This window comes from Molothrus aeneus, chromosome 3, assembly GCF_037042795.1.
Source record: "Molothrus aeneus isolate 106 chromosome 3, BPBGC_Maene_1.0, whole genome shotgun sequence".
NCBI classification, from domain to species: domain Eukaryota; kingdom Metazoa; phylum Chordata; class Aves; order Passeriformes; family Icteridae; genus Molothrus; species Molothrus aeneus.
This window is the reverse complement of record NC_089648.1, coordinates 58,297,389-58,316,629: the sequence shown is the minus strand read 5'-3', so window position 1 is coordinate 58,316,629 and position 19,241 is coordinate 58,297,389. Positions and strand designations below refer to the sequence as shown.

The following is a 19,241-nucleotide window of genomic DNA, read 5'->3' as shown; positions in this document are numbered from 1 at the left end:
GTAACTAAAACTATCCTTATGTGTGTGTTTGAAACGTGGCTCATGCATTTTGTACTTAAAAGTCACAATTGCTATGTCAGCATAATTCTTCTTGTCTGTCACTGTGGAAGTGGAGAGGTGAGTAGAAGAGATTCATTTAAATAGAATCTGCTTGATTCTATTTAAATGAGATCCCTAAAAGCAAGCCTGTAAAGATGCCTTGGAAAGCCTGAAATAAGTTTTACCAACTGGAGGTTTTTAGTCTGTCAGACCAGGTCAAACACTGGCAATTGCCTAACACTGCCACCAAACAAGAGGGCCTTTTATGTGTTTGAACATTGTTCTTGCTTGTTTTGACAGGAAAACAAGACACTTTCCGAATGGGTTGAAGAAAGAGTTCAGGCTCATTCTGCACGTGTTCGGGATGTGGAGTTGCTAGCTGGACTTGACTTTTACCAGGAAAGAAATGACTCCGTTTCTGAGATCTTGAAGCTAAAGACATTTTTGCCAATATTTGAGACTGAAAGTATCTGATGATCTTTGGAAAAGGGGTCAGTGCTTGGAAGAAAGAAAATTTCAGTGATTTCACTGATTTCCTATGTGGGAGGAAATGTGGGAGTACTTTTCAAATTTGTGTTTTTCAGTTGTGTTTTGTACCAATAAAATTTGAATAAAAATGATACATAAAACTTTCTAAAGTGAATTAAATCATCATTGTTGAGCCAGGCTTTCAAAATACAGAATATATTTTTATTATGAAAAAACGAATATATTACTCTAAAAATACATGAAATAATAGATGTGATATTATATATATAATAGTAGTAGTAGTAATGATTGAGAAAAATGCAAAAGGAACATATTTTATACTACAGAGACATCAGAACTGTGAATTGCATATAAAATATTTCTACAATGGAGTTGAAAAATAAAACACTTTGAGAGGAGTGTCTGTGTTTTTCCCTTGTGTTTATCAAAGAGGTTATGGTTCTCTAACACAAGCACATCCTGAAATATTCTGAATTTCTCTTTCTCACTTATTAATTCCTATGGAAACAGTCTGACTCACAAAAAGTTTGTATACAGTGCAAGTGATCATCACCTGTGTTTTCCACTTGTGTTAGTTAATTATGCTAGCAACAAGTGAAATGAATGAGCTATATTCTTGTACCCTTCAGAAATCTTAAAACATTCTAAACATGAAGAGGTAAAAGAAATTCTCTACAGAAGAATTTTGTCTTGATATTTACCTGTATTTGCAATGATTTCCAAATGCCTGGTGATAACAAAATGTTTGTGTCTATTTTTAAATAGTTAAACTTGAGATTACAGCACAAAATTAGTAATAACATCCAAAACAGATAGTCATTCTTTCTGTAGAGACTTTGTAAACAGATACTTTGTAACACTGTGCTGTATATAAATAATTGCTGAGGACAGGTAAGTAGGACAAGACAGTGGAAATTTCCAGATTATCCTAATACAAAAATGTCACCCATAATAGAGTGTTGAGATGAACTACCCTACTACAAATCTTGCCAAGTGCATTTACAAATAATCATGAATGAATACAGCAAAAAATTGATGATTTGATTTATAGGCACAGTGAGGGCATTTTAAAGAAACATGTCAAAGCATGTTTGAATCTATAAAAATTAACTGTGGACTGAAGGAGCTATGTCTGCCTAAAGAATGAAACTTTAAACTTCCAAACTTTTCAGCACCAAGAATCCAAACCCACCACAGGACGCTACATTTCCCAAAGTCTTCAAGATGATCAGTATATGCCCACACACCAGACAGAGTTTAGCAATATTGATCTTAAAATCATGATGTGGGACCAAGCTGAACATAAAGATTTTTATCTCAGTGAAACCATTACACCATCATGGAGTTGCAGTTCACCACCCTACAATGTTTTGACATCTTAAGTCTGCCCACCTAAATCAGAGACTTCTGCTAAACTGCCCCAATTAAGAACATGACTCTTTTTTCACTTTGTGGTAAATCATACCCAAACTCAAGTAAAAAAATCTACACTCTCACAGTAGAAGAGTGGGACAAAAGAATACTGATTAAACGTATAAAATAGATTTGGGTTATTTTACTCTGAAATGCTGAAAAATTCAAAAGTTAAAGTAACAACAAATAGAAAACACAAAATAAACACATAATATTTAATTTAAAAACATAATCATTCTTTGGTAATCATTCTGCTTTGTCCTGAGATTTAGGAAATTATGCTGTTTCTGGATATTTCAGATGTCTGTTTCCTAGGGGATGTGAGTATTGCTTTTCCAAACTGGTAAGCCCTTTGTTTCTGTGTTTTTCAGCCAATTCTGAAACTCCCAAAGCTGCAGTGGAAAAGCCACAAATTAATCTGCTGACTGCAAAAGCAGATATTGCCAAGTCTCTGCTCTCTGAGCCACCTTCCATGTGAGAATTAAAAATGTAAATCCTGTAAAACATGATTTTCCATAGACCATTATTTAAGCTAAAAAAACTGAGTGCTCCTGTAGACATTGAAAATCTGAGTTCTGGAGAACCTTGCTGCTTCCCTCTCTTATGCTTGGGTCCTTTAAATTTTAGAGTATTAGAACCAAATCTCTAAGCAAATATAGAAACTTGGCACTACCTATATGTAGTCTTTTCTCTGTAGCAAGGCCAAGTAATAATGATAGAAACTAGGCAAGGGAAACAGCCTATCCTGCCCCAGAAAAGGCAGAGCAAGGAAAAGCTTAATTGATGGGGTTTTTTTACTAAGTGCTACTGTTTCCCTAACACCACACCCTGGCTCTGTGAGACTGTCACCATATAAAACAAACCTTTTTTGTTCACTTAATATTTATTATAGAGACCACTAGCTTTTTGTCAGTACCTCCCTGAAGTAGTTTCAAAGCTCAGAGCAGACATTGAAGTGGCACAGAATACCCTTTACCTTGGACATCCTCCCTTAAGTGTCAATGGATAAATATTGAAAGGGCTGTTTTAAAAAATTACCTCCTGCACTGGTCCTGCAATGTTTGTACGTAGGATGATGGGATTTTTCACGTGCAATTGTGTGTAAGTACAGATTTTTTTTCCTGTCCTTACTGTGCAGTGAGGGAGTTACTACCTTTGGGTGACAGGCTATCAATAGGAAAGCAAGCAAATCTATCATGCCTCTGGAGCCAAAGTCTTGAGAAAAGTGGAGGCTCAGAAGTGTTCTCTTAGAGCACCACTTGCCCATCCCACCACAATTTCCCTGGGGAGGAAGAAGTGAACACTACTGGCTTGACTTTCCTTACCATAGTCTGAAAGTGGCAAGAAATGCAAATCCTTCCCAGACCCTGAAGCATGAACCAAAGAACAGGAGTGCCTGTGAAGGATGAAAAGTGCTGGGTGGAATTCAGATTGGTATGGTCAAAGTCCAGGACTTTGGACAGCTTTGGGTTTGACATAAACCAGACTTAAAGCAGAAGTGCCAAGGACATCAATTACTTTAATGTACATTAAGGAGACTTGGCAACTGATGTGTCCCATAAACCAACATGCCCAGTGACCAGGAAGATCAGCCACAGCCTGCTTTGCCTGTAAGGGTTGGGAGTTGGAAGGAGAGTGAGTCGTTCCTAAGACTGTCTGCAAAGAAGTGCATTTCTCCTGGTCTTACCATATGTGAGAGAAGCACGGGTGGGAGGAAGAGTACTTTAGCTTTCCAAAGGCTTTCCAAGGCAAGATGAAATTGCAGAGCTTTGTTTGGTGTCTAGCTTGCCTCTTATCAGTGAGTCAGATTGCTTCCTAACAGATGGAACAACTCCCTGAAGGGATGTGTGGTTTTGCACAAGATGAGGGACTTAACAGAGTGGTGTTACAAGCCAAGAGGCAGGGCACTAGTGGAGGCAGTATAGACCTCTAGTATCTGCTGAGCAATGGCAATGCATCAAAGGTCCAATGCTAAGGATTGTGCTCTTTCAGAATGCTGTTTGAAGCATTTTATATATTGCTCTGATTTTTTTTGTTAGTGGCAGAATACAAGCCTGTTATTCTGTAGGCAGGATTAAAGTTTTCTTGTAGTCCTGCAGTTCAGATATGTCAGATTTTTTGTATGAGCCGCTTAACACTCATCAGCACAGATGAAAACTGTGTCAGTCAACTGTAAGCATAAAGACTCAATTTGATCAACCAAAAAAAATTCCATAACAACTATGGGAACTAACAATCTTTCTGTCCTTCTCTTTATATCATATACAGGTCATAACACAGAATTCTCTCTCAAACCTCAGAAGTAACCAGCTCTCCCAGGTAAGAAGGAGGATTTACAGGGAGTTGCTGAGAAAAAGTATTTTGAAAAAGAAAGCTCTGTTTGATTTTTAGGCAACCTAGTCAATGTAATTTCCTTCTATTCAGCTGTGCTGGTTTGGACTTTTTCCTCATTCCTATTTGTTGTCAGGGGAAAAGCTGATGGAATTGTGTCTAACTACCAAAACTACATCTGTGCATACCATTTCTATAATCTCTAGAATATCCAAAAGATATCCCCATCAGCCAAGAATGCAAAATATGATTTGGAAATGATAGTAAGTTTTAATTTCTCATTATTAATTTCTCCTTCATTTTAGGCAAAAGGATGCCTTTTCTGCATCTGCAAACACATTTTCATGAAGTAGAATATTCCAAGAGTTTGTTGCCCTCCTTTCCACTCTTCCCCGAGGGGCATTGTCTGCTTCTTTTCATCTCACTAGTTAATATTCTTTTTAATTTTTTGTTCAGGTTACACATGCTGGATATCTCCCTAGCACCATTAAGCATTACAAATGAATCTTCAGTTACAAAGAGGAGGAAGTTCAGGAAAAAAAATCACTGTCTGAATGCAGAAAAAACCAGAATATTGAAATTTTTGTTCCTTTGTGTTTTTAAAAGCTTAACTGCAGACCCATGGGAAAGGTGAGTTCAAGCTGTTGCTTACTCTAATTCTTTCCACAGAATGAGAAATCTTGCCTCATTTCCTTTACTCAGTTACGAGTTAGATCACATTTTTTGTGGTATGCAACTCCATCTTATTAGTAGTACAAAGTTTTGGAAACAGTTTAGCTACATAGGCTGAGGAAACACATGATATAAGTTCATATTTGTTTTACTAAATTTTTCTTTTGTTTCAGAATATTTTAATTTGTGGACATTTCCATCAATTTCAGGTGCTGTTCAGTGTATCAAACTTGTTCTTGGTGGTTTGGCAGCAAATAATTCCCTGTAATCTTGACTCCTAAAGGTAGTGTCAGATAGAGTGACAGCAGAGAGGATGCTGTCTGATGGGAAGGGTGATGGCAGGGAGGCGAGTTTCTAAAAGGACCAGTAATTTTTGCTTAGGAAAATATGGGCTGTGGTGGGCACAAGGACTGGTCAGTGACTTCTCTTTGTAGTTGACCTACAATGTTGGGTAGAAGAAGAAACCACCCCTCCTGAGGTTTTTTGTGTGGCGTGTTACTGGCTATGTCTAATGTCTGACATCTTTCCCATGGTTCCTGCTCATCATTTTTCTTGCTCTAATGTGTGTCTTTGTCTCATACCAGCCCCAGTTGTGTTTCTCCCCATCACCTGTGTCTCAGTGTGATCTTTGTCTTATCCAGCTGTTGGCACTTGCAAGGAAAGAAGTGGGCATAATGCTGCAATATTACTTGACAAATTTGCTAATTGATTGCTTCAAAAAAATGGTACCTTTTGAAACACAATTGATACATGACATAAAATCAAAAGGAAATCTGAATAATTCAGGAACTTTATGAAACCCATGGTAAGAGAGATTATATTTTTTCATAGGAATTGGTTTTCTACTTTCTCTTACATGTTTCTCTACTGTGATTAATGCAGAATAACTTCACTGTAAAATAGAACTGAACAAAGTTTGTTCTGGCTGAAGCTTCTGCTTTATGAATCACTGAATCCACAGTCTATTTCTTGTCCAACCAAGCTGCACAGCTATTCTGGACAGCTATAGCATGGGATAATGACATATGGGACATGACACATCAGTGTCCTGTTTATGCTCAAGGTTTTTCCTGTGTGGCATCTTGGTTTGTGTACTGAGGTTTGAGGTTAAACTGAAGAAAACTGTGATTTCCTCCTCATCTCTGATAATCCATATGCTTTTTAACTGTTCAGTGTCCTTTTTGAGCTACTGTCAGCTTGTACTTATTACTTTGAATGTAAATGAGGTGTTCCATGTGTATTGGTGTTTATATGGCCACAGGGGCTTGGCTGCACTGAGGAGCTGTGGTGATGCCCCAATGGCCAAGTAGGGGAGAGAAAACAAATAATGGCATATTTGTTTCTTCAGATATTAATTCTGAATGGTTTCACATGTAGCTACTTATGGGTTTGGCCAACTCAGACCAGGGGGCACAAAGATTGTGTGTAGGCCTGGGATGACCATCACTGGCAGTGAAACTTCCAGTAACATGATCTCAGTCATGCTTTACATGCTACATCCTGAAGCCTGTACAGAGTACACACAGGGCTTCAGAAAGGTCTTATGTAACAGAAAACTTCAGATTGAAAAAGGGTGTGATTGCCATTGGTGAAACTTCCTGTCCTGGATTGCCAGTAGCTAAACAGCTTGACAAATAATGATCCACATGGCTTTCAGTGGTGGTCGTTGGAGGTAGAAAGAGAGTAGAGCTCATGTAAGGCTGGAAAATACATACTGATGATAAATTTTTGTTGTTTTTTAGTACAAGAAAGAGACTCCAAAATGTAAGGAAACCCTCTAATTCCATATAGATGTGAGGTGATTTCATTTTGGAGCAAAAGCAAAGGAGGACTCTGATATCATACGGAAAATTAAATCCCTATATGCTTACCTGCTTTAATCTCTTCACAAACAACAAGAGATTTTAAAACATTTTCTTGCTTAGCAAAGCAAACCCAGAATCTGAGAGGGGGTTAACTACTCTTTCTGGTACTGCTAGGATGATAGTGATGAACAGCAGAGAAAGAAAGAAAAGAAAAAGAGTAGTTTATGATATAGAAAAATGCTAGCATGAAATAATAATAATGACACATAAATTTGCTAGCTGTAGATTACAACTGGAAATCAGAAGACAGATTCTCACCAGTAGGCTTCTGGAACATCTATTCTATGAAAATTGCAAGGGATGAAGAAAAATACTTTAAAGTAAAGAGGTTGGTCAGCCTCTGAATCAGCCTGAATTACACAGTTACCCACAATAGCAAGCAACTGCCTCAATGACTCACTTGGGCCTGTGCTCTTTGCCTCAGTGAATAATGATTAAGTGAAAGAAAAAAAGGCATTTTTACTTTAGGAAGATAATGCAAGACCTGTTCAATTGAGACAGTGATTAACAATGTTTAACAGATTAATTAACACCTCAAGTCCTTGCCAACCAGTAACTTGAGAAACTTGCCTGGGTTTACCGCAATTTAAATAAAAAGCATCTGTGTGGCCAGGATTTGTATGAGCACTGCTGGTGCTGCCATTTCATCAGTCCTAGCTCATGCTCTGCTTTGGTTGCTTGTGAATCATATTCCTGAACATGTGGATAGGAAAACTGTGTTCCTTACTTGCTTTACTTCCAGCTGTGTTTGTGAGGTTGGGAAGAATGACAGGAGATGTCATGCTGGGCCAGAAAATGTCTGCAGAAAGTGCTTTTGACTAGCTAGGAGGAAAAGGGCATGGATAGAGTTGGTCAGAAAAAGCTTAATAAAACTTATTTGGGTTTTGGTGGTTTTTTTTGGTGTTGGCTTTTTTTCTTTTTTCTTTTCTTTTTTTTTTTTTTCTTTTTTCTTTTTATAATGAATTAGTCAGATCCATGAAATTAAATAATTTTGCAGAGTCTGAATTTGCTTTCAGTGGTGTCCTAATACAACAGTGTCAGCCAGACAATTTTCAGAACAAGATTAGATGCCAACACATCATCTCCGTGACTTTTTCTTTCAGGCTTCTCCAGAGCTGAAAAACAACCTGAAGTCACTGAATCCCGGCTGAGAGCCATATTGCTCCATGGCCTGCTGAGGTGACAAAATCCAGAGCTGGAGCAGCTTGCAGGCATGAACTTGATGCCAGATTTTGTACAACTCGAGTCTTAATAACCAACCTGCTACTTTTTTTGTTGTTTTTCTGCCTGATGGGTCCCCACACCTGAAAGACAGCTCTGACCTGGTGCAGGATGTGAGAGGTTTTGAAGTCCTAAAAATTCCCTGAGGGCAGGAAATTTTTTCCAGTGCAGCATTTCTGCCATGACTCTCCTCTTCAGCACATCCAAAACTCATGCTGTTGTCCTTGCCAAAATCCTATTCCAACTACTCATAAGAAAACGATCTATGAATTTTTGTTGGAACATATACAGAGACTGGGCAAGGCAGCCTGGCTAAAAGGACAGCAGGCACATGATGGAGGATGTGGTCTGCTCAGAAACTTTAATGTCAGAGAATCTGCCTTGCAGGTCATTTCTATTTATATCTACTGAGAACAGTCAGAAGATAGAGAACAACTGCAGGAGCCCATATTAAACTTATTAAACACCCGAGATGTGAGATATGATGAGTGAGTGACTATAAGGTGACTATCCTAATAGCTTGGTCCCTATACCTTTTATTATTTTGGATGCAGGATGCAGCAGTTCATCACTGTTCATCAGTATCATTATTTGATTAGTGACAGAAAACTACTTAACTCTTATGCTAGGATGCTTGACCTGCCTGTTTTATCATTTGCAGAGTTCCAGAGTAGTTGAAAAAAATATTCTACCTTTCTGTCCACTTTTCATTTACCTAGTGGATACCCAATGCATAAGATAAACACCAATTGCTGATATAGAACCTCAGAAAAAAGATCAGAGGAAAAATTTTTATATGCTTGAGCTGATGCATAAGGTAAACTGCTAGGATGGGGCTTTGGATTTTTATACCATAAAGGGGAAGAATGACCAGATTTACTGCCTTGTGGCTTTTAACATTAAAAATGTTGGTCCAAATTCTTTTCACGTAAACCATGCAAGGATTCAGTATTTATGTAGTTCATAGACCACAATAAATGCTCACTTGTCTCTGTTCCACATATAAAACTTGTAAAAAGATTGATGTGTGACATGTACTTTGAGGCTTTAAGCTGGCATACAGAAGTATAGTAATATCTTCCTTGCTTCCTCAAAATTCATTCCATTAATATCTATCTTTCAACAATTAGTGGGGAATCTGAAAAATAAAAATACTTGCTACCATGTAGGCTTTTGTAAACAAAGTGCAGGTTAGATGGAGTACAAGGACTCACCATTATTGTTTGGGATTCATCCCACCTTATTACCTGGTGCCACCTGCTTAGCTCTTTTTTGAAACTGGTGGTTGTGATAAGAGACCAGGTCACAGTGGGAACTCCAGGTGCTGGTCTTGTGTGAGTCAGTCTCCTTATCAGGTCGGTCTTCCTGATTGATCTCAGGTTGTTGAGTTGAATTTCCTCCTGAGGGACATGGAAAGTGAGAGGTGTTGGGCTCCTGTACTATATATTGTGCTAGTAAAGAGGGCTGCAAAAAAAGCCAGAGGAAATGTCTCTGTGAGGTATCATGCAAAGAAACTATGACTTGTCTGCATGGAGAAATTGTCTGTGCTGTTTCTGAGAAAAAGTCTGCATTTACTGAATCCTCTTAGACACTCCCATTGCTCTCTAAGAATGCCAGGAAGAACATGGAGCTGTGCCCACAGTTTTTCTTGTTTCATAATTCTTTGTACATGAGCTGAAAGCCCATGGGGCATGGTGGATTGCTAAACCAGAAGAATATGGGCAATGACTTCTGACTCTCAATTAAAGCACATTGTTACTTCATCTAAAGGAACTGGTTGACCTATCCCTCTTCTCCATGGAGAGCAATGAAAAATATACTCTTGACCTCTTTCTAAATAGGCTAAATTAAAACCAGATTTCGAAGTTCAAAATATAAATTCTTGTCTAGCTCTTTGTTGAGCAGTTCTAACTGTGTGTTACAGGGCATCTTACATGAGCCAACTTGCTGCCAGTGAGCGCTACTGTGATTATCAACACTAAACATTTCCAATGGGGTAGCTAACAGGGGAATGCCTTAGCACAAATGATGTGCCACATTCAAAATGCCAGCAGTCACCACTGTTGGTATGCTTCCTCTGCAAATTATTCTGCAGTTCAGAAGATAAGAGTAACTTTCAGGGTAACTACGCTAACAACCCCACAGTTAGTTAACACCCTGAAAGAACTACAGAGAGATGCCTTCCAAAGACAAGCAACTCTTCCGAGACAAATTGATTTACCAAGAACTTGTAAACTATGTTTTTAACATATCTGGTATGTATAGCTCTTGGAACTTTCCATGAAAAAGGAACCCCAGATAAAAATAAACATTAACTAAAAACACATCATGTTTCTTTCTGGGGTGAGGATAAAATGATTTTAGACACCACTAACATCCTGGTTGAGTCAATTCAACCTCCCTAAAGTCAAATACATAGTTTGGGTTGAACATGTTAGTTTTTAAACACTGACAGTCTTAAGAAACCCTACAAAAGCTGATGATAAAATCAGTTTGGTTTTTTTACTTCATATCTTCTCACAAAAACATGAAGAGAAAAATTAATGTAAAAATTGGCTTTTAAGCTTTGCTCTGGAGGAGTTGTTTGTCAGGTAAATTTCATACATCTGCCTTTTGAGATATTTTTCCTTTTTTTCCAGCTTCTAAGTCCTCACAGGAAGAACTCATATGAGAAGGCAACACTGTGCATTACCTACAGTGCGTATCCTAGAGTGAGTGATGTTTAGCTGAGATTTTCTCTCTCATAAGTGATGGACTACTGAGAAACTGGGGACAAACAAGTTTCACCAAGGGAAGCAAATATGAAATGAGCAAATCTTTCACTGACATCTCAAGATAATCTGGCTGTGACATGTCCACATAGGGGAATTACTGATTTAGTTTAATGTAGACATCTGCAAAAAAAGTTTGTTAACACATTTCACATAAATGATTTAGGAGTTTTATAAGGGATGATTAACTCTAGTCCTCAGAAGATTCATTTGCAAATTAATCTGAAACAAAGAGTGAATTGAGTAGTGAATGGGTTCAAGAGCCTGCTGCCTGAAATAGCTAGTGCTGTCTTCAGGTCAGCAGAGGCTTGGCTGCTGTGTTTATTAATGACCTGGTTTTTGTTATTCTGCATCCTGAATAGATGCAGGAGTATTGCCTTCCACTTCACTATGGGCTACAGGGAGATATGAAAGGAGAATAGTAGAGACTGGAAGGTTTATGTTTTTAGTATTCCTTTTTACTAAATTAAATTTAGTATTCCTTTATACTAATTGTGCTGTCAGTATTGACTATGTGTGCCTTCAGGACTGGTTCAGCACAGATTCCCCAGATGAGGTCTGTCAGCATCACCTGTAGAGTTCAGTTCTCTTTGTGACTCTTAAAAGCAGACTCAAATTCTGCTCTGAAAGCAGAGCAATGGGTTGAGTTTCAATGGCAACAAGAATATGGGCAATGACTTCTGACTCTCAGTTAAAGCACATTTTTACTTCATCTTAAGGAATGCCCTACCCCTTGTGAACTTCTGGCCTTCTGAAAGGTAGGGCATTCTGGGATACATAGACCTTGTAACAGACTTGGAAGAATGCACTTCCTGGTATTCCCCAGAGTTGGAAATAGCTGTACTTCCTGACACCTAGCTCCAGTGAATCTCTAGACAGTCTTTTAATGGTGCATGGGTCAGGCATAATATGCCCAGACCATAAGGTGGCAGGGATTCAGCAGCAGGCACCCTGCTGAGACTTCATGCAGATTCTCCAAAAATATTTATTTAAGCATGTGTTGTTCCCCTTGGTGGGCTTTATGCCTGGGACATGTCCCAGAAAATGGTTTCACTTTATAACTCTGGAGCAGCTTTGCCAGAAGCAATTTTTCATCCTTTTGTACTTTTATAAATATTTCTAGTATCGGCTTTTGTAAACATGGAAGAAGCAAATAATGGAGCCCAAAAGAATAATACAAAAATATTCTCATGGAATTTGCCTGGTTATTTTTTTGACATGAGATCCTAAGAGGAAGCAGCACAGGTTAGTTGGGTGACACAGCAGAGTTAAAGACTGCAGGTTTGAGGGAGTACTGTGAGCTCGGGTGATGGTCACACCCACTCACACTGTTGGGAGATGGAGTGTGAACATTTGCTGTCAGAAGACCATGTTCACTTGCTTAGTGGATTTTTCTGCATGTGCATCATGTCAGAAGAAGCACAGAAACAGAAGGGGTGAGCAAGAGGTGTGTGTCAGTGACCAGCTCAGGCATAGACTGACTTGGAAGTCCAAGGATAAGCATTTTTTTCTGACAGTTAACAACATGTAAGACTTGAATGATAGATAATTCCATTGGAAAAATCAGTCTCCCTTAGAAAACATTATTCTAATCAGCTTTCTCAGAGATTATTAGCTCTAAAATTCATGTTTTGTTTAAAATTTATCTACAGATGTTATTATTAAACAGTGTTTAAGCTTTCAAAAGTGTTTGCGTAGAGAATTGCTCAGGATTGCAAAACCAGCTGTCCAGTAAAGGCTATGATGGTCAAATCTTCAGAAACATGGAGTATTTATTGCTGTCACAGTTCTGAAGAACAGAAACACCACAACTATTCAAATTACTTGGAAGCTTTATGGATGTCCTTTTTATGGAGAGGAAATTCGATCAAAACAACAAGATATTTTCATTAGGTGTTTTGTTCTATTGCATTGGATCATCTGTTAAAACGCTTGCACACAACATACTAAATTTCAGATGGATGAGAAATAACACCTACACTTCTAAAAAACAAAGATAAAACTTCCCCCTTTCTTTTCATCCAGGTACTCCCCTCTGTCCATCCACTCCTCCCTCCCTCTTCAAGATCTTTGAGTTTTATCTCTTGAGTTTTCCAGCTGGCCTTAATATTATACTTTTCAAGTGTAACATTAATGTTAATAATGTTAATATTGATGTTAATAATGTTGAATTCCCATCTTACACCTTCCTTTTTTCCTTAAGAGCACATGTTTTTACTCTTCTTATGCCTGCATGTAGTATTTTATTTTTGTGTATTGAGTAATACCGTATTTGAAAATTCCAGATGTTTCCTTAAATGTGCAACAAGTTCCTGGATCATTTGTTGTTTATTGAAACACCGGAAGAAACAACTTGCATGGTGAAAATCACTTTTTTTTCCCCATGCTAATTCAATTCAGCCTGACTTAAAGCATCATTCCAGGTATTTTTTAGAATTAAAGATTTCTTCCAGAATCTTGTTTTGATGACATTTTAGTAGGTTCATATGAAATAGGTTATGTTCCAGCAGTGAAATATAAACTTGGCATTCCATGCACGTGTTTCCAGTAAAAAGGTAGTGAATGCCAATGCCTGTAAGCTGTTGAAAAGGAGACATGCAGCATCTGAATGGTAAAGCTATATAGGACATAGAACTATATGTAGGACATAAAACTATACAGGACATAGAACTTCCTCAAATTACATTGACCTACATATTTTACATGGTGACAACAATATACTAAAATTTAAGGAGGTATTTCTTCACTGAAAGTTAGCATGCAAAATTTTATACTACAGGATGGGGTAGATCCTAAAATATGTATGTGTTGAAGAAGTGGTTAGACATGATGAAAAATTATCTCGAACAGTATTTAGCAGGAGATCTTCCCTCTGGCTCAAAAATCTTCTCAGCTGTAGGTCTTTGACCACTGTCTACATTAATTAAATAGAGCAGTTGTTGTACTTCTAGGGGTGAAATAAAAGTGGATTTCAAAACTGTTCATATGACTTAGAGTATAAGTTTGTATGGAGCTGCTGGATGCCCATTGCTAAAATCCTTATGCATTTTTTTCAAATCTCTGCCTTCAACTGACTATCTATTATAACAGCCTTTTTTCTTCCCATTCTGGTTTGTGTTGAATCTTGTTCATTTAAAGATGTGAAACATCAAGGAGAGGTAAGGGGATATCTAGCTTAAATTGTAAGACAACACTTAACATGTGAAAGAACATTTAATCTTTAAATCACCCTCTAGCTGCAGTGGATGTTGCAGCACCTACACTATTGCTTTGCTCTGGACTCCTCCCAGATTGATAAGCACTGCTTTTAATATTACTACAAGCACCACTGCATTAATCTTTCAGGTCTTCAAGAAACCACTCAGGTGTTTACTCTAATACTGTATTCTTCCTCCCTCCTCCTCCTTTTCTTTTTTTTTTTTTTGTGAACATCCTACAACTTTTCCAGCATAGGTACTAAGTATTCTTCCTGATAATAGGCTTGACTGTGCAAACCACTTAGATATGGTTGGCAGATTAGGTATTGAAATTGTGTTTGCTAGAGAGATTATGCTGAGAAGAGCATAAAGAATGTCTGCTTGGTTAGCATTGAAGTATGCAAGCATCTTATAGTCTGCTTCCCAACAAATCCTGCCAATATGTTGTCATCATATCAGGATTTTATAGTTTAAAGGAGTATAGGCATTTTTTCTAAAATCAAATAGAGGCATTTTTATATAGCTTAGAGAGACAGGAAATCACTGTGAAGCAATTGTTTCCTATTGCTAAAGGACTTTTCATATTTTTCTTCTACTGTTGCCAGCTATCAAAAAACCGTTGTCTTAACAGGTATTAAATTTCCAGTAATATTTGCCAAACTAAGACTGAAAGGAGGAACAATTATGCCATTTTTCAATTATACAGGAAATATTAAGTTATCAGCTTGTTATCTAGAGATTTTTTTTTTGGAGACCAGCAAAACAACCAAAGAGTGAGTAATTATTTGCAAAAATTATTTTCTTTCTGCACTTATTAAAAGGGGCATGCTGGGGAGGAAAATTAACAGATTTTGAAGCAAGTAGTTATAAAGAATGAATTAATTTTTCCTGACAAAGAGGCATCTTGATGCTAAATTCAGAATCTGAGACTTGCAACATGTGCCTTGAAACTCTACTTTACCTTTGTGTCTTGGATCTCTGCTTGGTTATGTGCCATCCCTAGATGCAAACTGTTCAGTCCACACAGTTTGATATGCCCATAAATGCTATGGGATTTCTGACTTCAACTTAGGCATTACTCCCAGAAGTAATAAAAGAGTTTGGAGATATACCTCCAGTTTCATTTGTTCCTTTCACTAAGGACTTCTTGCATTTTTATAAAGTTTTAGACACATTTCGAATGCTAAATAAAACTACCCATAAGGATATTTCAGAAACTACCATAACTGCTAATTTTTCAATGATTTCCAGACTAGTTTACAATGCAACACTCACACAACAAGAGAAGTCCTCAGAGCAGGGGCTGAGAAACAGCTTCAATTAGCTCCTATAAGGTAGAGTCCAGTGTAAGACTGAGCAGCAATGGTCATTAACAAGCAGCTTCAGGCTTTCCTAGGGCTCCTGGTCTTCTTCATGGTTACAGGAATTTTGCTGTGGATTAGAGGCAATGCAACAGGAAACACTTGCCACAACCACCAACCACTGGTTTTTATTGCAATGCAAGGGTCAAGACTCAGCCAGCCAGGAGCTGATTATCACTGGCAACCTCACAAGATGATGCTCCTCTGCCTGCAAACTCAGTCTGTGCCCCAGCTGTGAGAGCAGCAAGGGCCTCCAAACTCTGGCTGGTGCAAATGGATAGTCCAATCATGCAACATGGTGCAAGTTACCAGCCCTGTCACTAACCACAGCTCCTAAATGGGCCACAGCCACCTCACACACAGGGGCTAGATGAGAGAACTTGGTGTTTGCTCAGGTCTTTCCAAAAACAGACGTTTGGTGGAGACTTTGTCGAGGTGAAAAATGCAAGGAGAAAACATCACAAGCTGTGACATGCAGCAGCATGGAAAACTTCCCGTGTTTACCTTTTTCTCCTACTACATTATTTATGTTTGTTTATCTTTGCTGCAGCCACTAAAAGCTGAAGAGCAAATTAAAATTGATAATCTCTGATGACTCCCTTCACAGATAAGGCCTGCAAACATGAAGCTGGTGTTACTGCTATTCTCCCTTGACATTTGGTTGGGCAGCTTGATTCAGTTACTGCTGGAGCTGGCAGCTGCCCTCACTTCCTCAAAAGCTTCCTCAGTCTCTGTTGAAATGGCTGCAGACAATTTTTGGAATTTGGATTTGCAACCTCAGTAATCTCTGCTATTAATTTGTTGCACAATGATGTCTTTTGTCACAGATTTATTAAAATGGTATTGACTGCTATTTAACAACTTCACCCCAAAGAGACCAAGCAGATGTGGATTTTTGAAGGTTTAATATTGGGAATATTTTACCTCTTCCCCCAGTAGTCAATAGATTTATCAGATATATTTGAAATATTCAGCGCCAAAACTTAGTCCTTTTTGGTTTTCCAGACTTGCTTGTCTAGAGCACTTTGACATCTTGTCAGTCAGCTGAAACGAGCTTACTTCTCACAGTTAGGTTAATTATTTTCCATGCTGGTTAATTATTTTCCATGCCTAGACTGAAGTACCTTGACTATTTGTACTGTCACAGAAAGAAATTTACAAAATTTATGCTGTTTTATGAATATTTGTGCACAGAAGAGTAAGTGTTAAAGAATAGTTAATGGTTAATGAATGAACAACTCAGAAGTTAGCTCCAGTTGCAGAATATCCTTTCTTTCTATAGAAAAGAAAGATACCTTTTTGTCTGCAATGTAGTTATACATAATTGTCATTGAATCATCATTATACAATATGTGCTATTCAAATTTTTGAGTGGGTGACACTTTGGACAAGAAAGATTTCTATTTGAATTACAATTAAAAAATCTTTCTACATGCAAAAACAAGGAAATAAAAAATGAAACTTAATTTATAAAAAAACCCTGTGAACTTTTAATTTCTCTTTTTTTTTTTTTTGTTGTTTGTCGAGAAAAAACATTTACTTTCTTGCCAGTGTGACTGGAAATGAAAAAGAAAAGATTTGAACTTACACACATGATTGCAATATCTTTTCATTTTTATTAAAAAAAAAAGTGAGGGTCCTACTGCCACTTGAGCTAATTATTAAAGACACATTCACTGAAAAAAAACCAAAACCTAAACAATTTGACTATGTCAGTTTTTATGAGAGTTTTAAAAGTATTGCACAACCAGTATTCAATTTGCAACTTTCACATGCCAAAAGCCTTGACCATATAAAAAAAGTCATCTCCTCAGCTGGACAGCTGTTTGAAATGCCACATTAATGGAATAAATGAGATTTTTAATGTAGGCTCAAGGGCTTAGTTATCACAGTTTCTGTTGCCTTTCTCTTTCCTATGTGACCAAGTGAAACATTAGGGTAGAAATTCTCAAGACTGCACCTATGGTACCTCATTAGATGACAACAGGCATGTGGGAGCAGCCCTCGGTGACCCTCAGCACGCTGTGAGCTGCAGCAGCAGCACTACAGACCAGCAGTAATGTACATGCTGCATCCTGGCAATTATTTTTAATGGGAAGTTGTACTGACAGCTTGTTCGTGCGACTCAACTGAAATAGAAAGCAGAGCAACAACATTTCAACAGGGATCAAGATCACTTCCAAAGGAAATTTTCATTTCAGTGTAGCTATTTTTTAGAAAATATGGATTTTTGTTGGAAACTATGCAAGGGCCACTCCTTTCTGAGTACATTGACAGGTAAAATAAATCTGATATAGACTCCTGAAGCCCTAGGAAATCAAACCCACCCCCCATTAAAACTGAAAGACTAAGCCCAATGTCAACATACATAACTGTATAAAGTAAAAAACTTAAAAAATTATGGAGAATGAATCTAAATTTACTTTTAGTGATTTTAAGCTTAGGCATACTTTGCAAATCTTGATGGTACTCAACCCTCACTGATCTATTACAGAAAGGAGGAATGACCCACATCTGGAGTCAGCCCTGCAGTTGGTGTTTTACCTACATACGTGGAGTGAACTGCCTTACCCCATGGACAGTCAGGGTGTGTACAAACACCTCTCTCATGCCAAACAAGCAGGGCTGAATTTAGTGGGAATGATTGGGAAGTGGCATCTTGGAGCCAGATGGTGCCAGTCCCAATAAAAGGCCCTGAAGGGCATCAAGCATGGATTTCACCCCAACAACACCAGCCCTCTGAGCAGGGCCTGGCTTGAGGGCAATGAGTCCAAAATCTCAGAATCAGAAAATATGCTGAGCCGGAAGGGACCCACAAGCATTATCAAGTCCAACTCCTGACCCGGCACAGGACCATCCTCAACAGTCACACCGAGTGCCTGAGGGCATTGTCCAAGTGCTTCTCGAGCTCTGTCAGGCTTGGTGATGTGACCACTTCCCTGGGGAACCTGTTCAGTGCCCAACCACCCTTTGCATGAAGAACCTTTTCCTGACAACCAACCTAAACGTCTCCTGATATAACTTTAGGCCATTTCCTCGAGTCCTGTCGCTGGTCACCACAGAGATCAGTGCCCGCCTCTCTTCTTCCCCTCACGAGGAAGTTGTAAACTGGGATGCTGTCTCCCCTCAGTCCCCTCTTCTCCCGGCTGAACAGACCAAATCACCCCAAAGGAGTCGCAGTGTCCCCCGGGCGGGCGACGACACCGCCTGCTGCGCTGCGGCCCCGGTGTGCGGGCTCTCGGCTGGCCTGATGCCCCGCGTTGCGGGGGTTTCCGTGGGCATCCCGCAGGCACTGACGGACGGAAGGGGAAAACCTCCTCGGGAAGAGGTGAAGAACTGCAGGCAGGGATGGAGGGAAGCACCTTGCGAGGGCGACCAGCAGCCGGCGGCGCTGTGAGTGCAAACGCGCACCGGGGGCTGGCTGCCTGCCTCTGGCAGCACCGGGAGCGGCACCGGGAGCGGGACCCCCGCCCCCGCGCACACCTGTGCCACCGCCGCCGGGCGGCTTCAGGGAAAGCCGCGCCACCGCCTCCGCCCGGGGACCGGGCAGCGGAAACTTTCTCCGTGCTCCCTCGTAAACACGGCCCGGCGCCCTCCCCCGGACACTATTTCGGAGCAGCGCCGTGTCCTCCGGCCCCGCACCGCCTCCCTGCCCGCAGGGAGGGCGGCCGCGCCCGCCCTTACCTGCAGGAAGGGGTCGGAAAGCGAGAGGCGGCCGAGCCGGGGTGACCGAGCGAGGCGGGAACATCCCGCTCCCTCCTCCACGCCGCTGCCGGCGGGGGAGCGGGGGCCGCCGGTGTCCGCGTTCCGGGCGGGGCGGGACCGGGCCGCCGGGCTATTAATAGCCGTGTCCGGGCGGGCGGAGGGCAGAGCCGCGGGACC

General features: G+C 39.7%; 1 protein-coding gene across 1 annotated transcript in view; it reads left to right on the top strand.

The window, feature by feature from the left end:
* The window catches only part of ENPP3 (ectonucleotide pyrophosphatase/phosphodiesterase 3), a 34,877-nt gene extending 34,184 nt beyond the window's left edge, over positions 1–693 (top strand). The window contains exon 25 of the mRNA XM_066547001.1: positions 340–693. Within this exon, the coding sequence (XP_066403098.1) occupies positions 340–513 (174 nt within the window). The 3' untranslated portion in view covers positions 514–693. The remainder of the gene's footprint in view (positions 1–339) is intronic.
* The last annotated feature ends 18,548 nt before the right edge of the window (positions 694–19,241 follow it).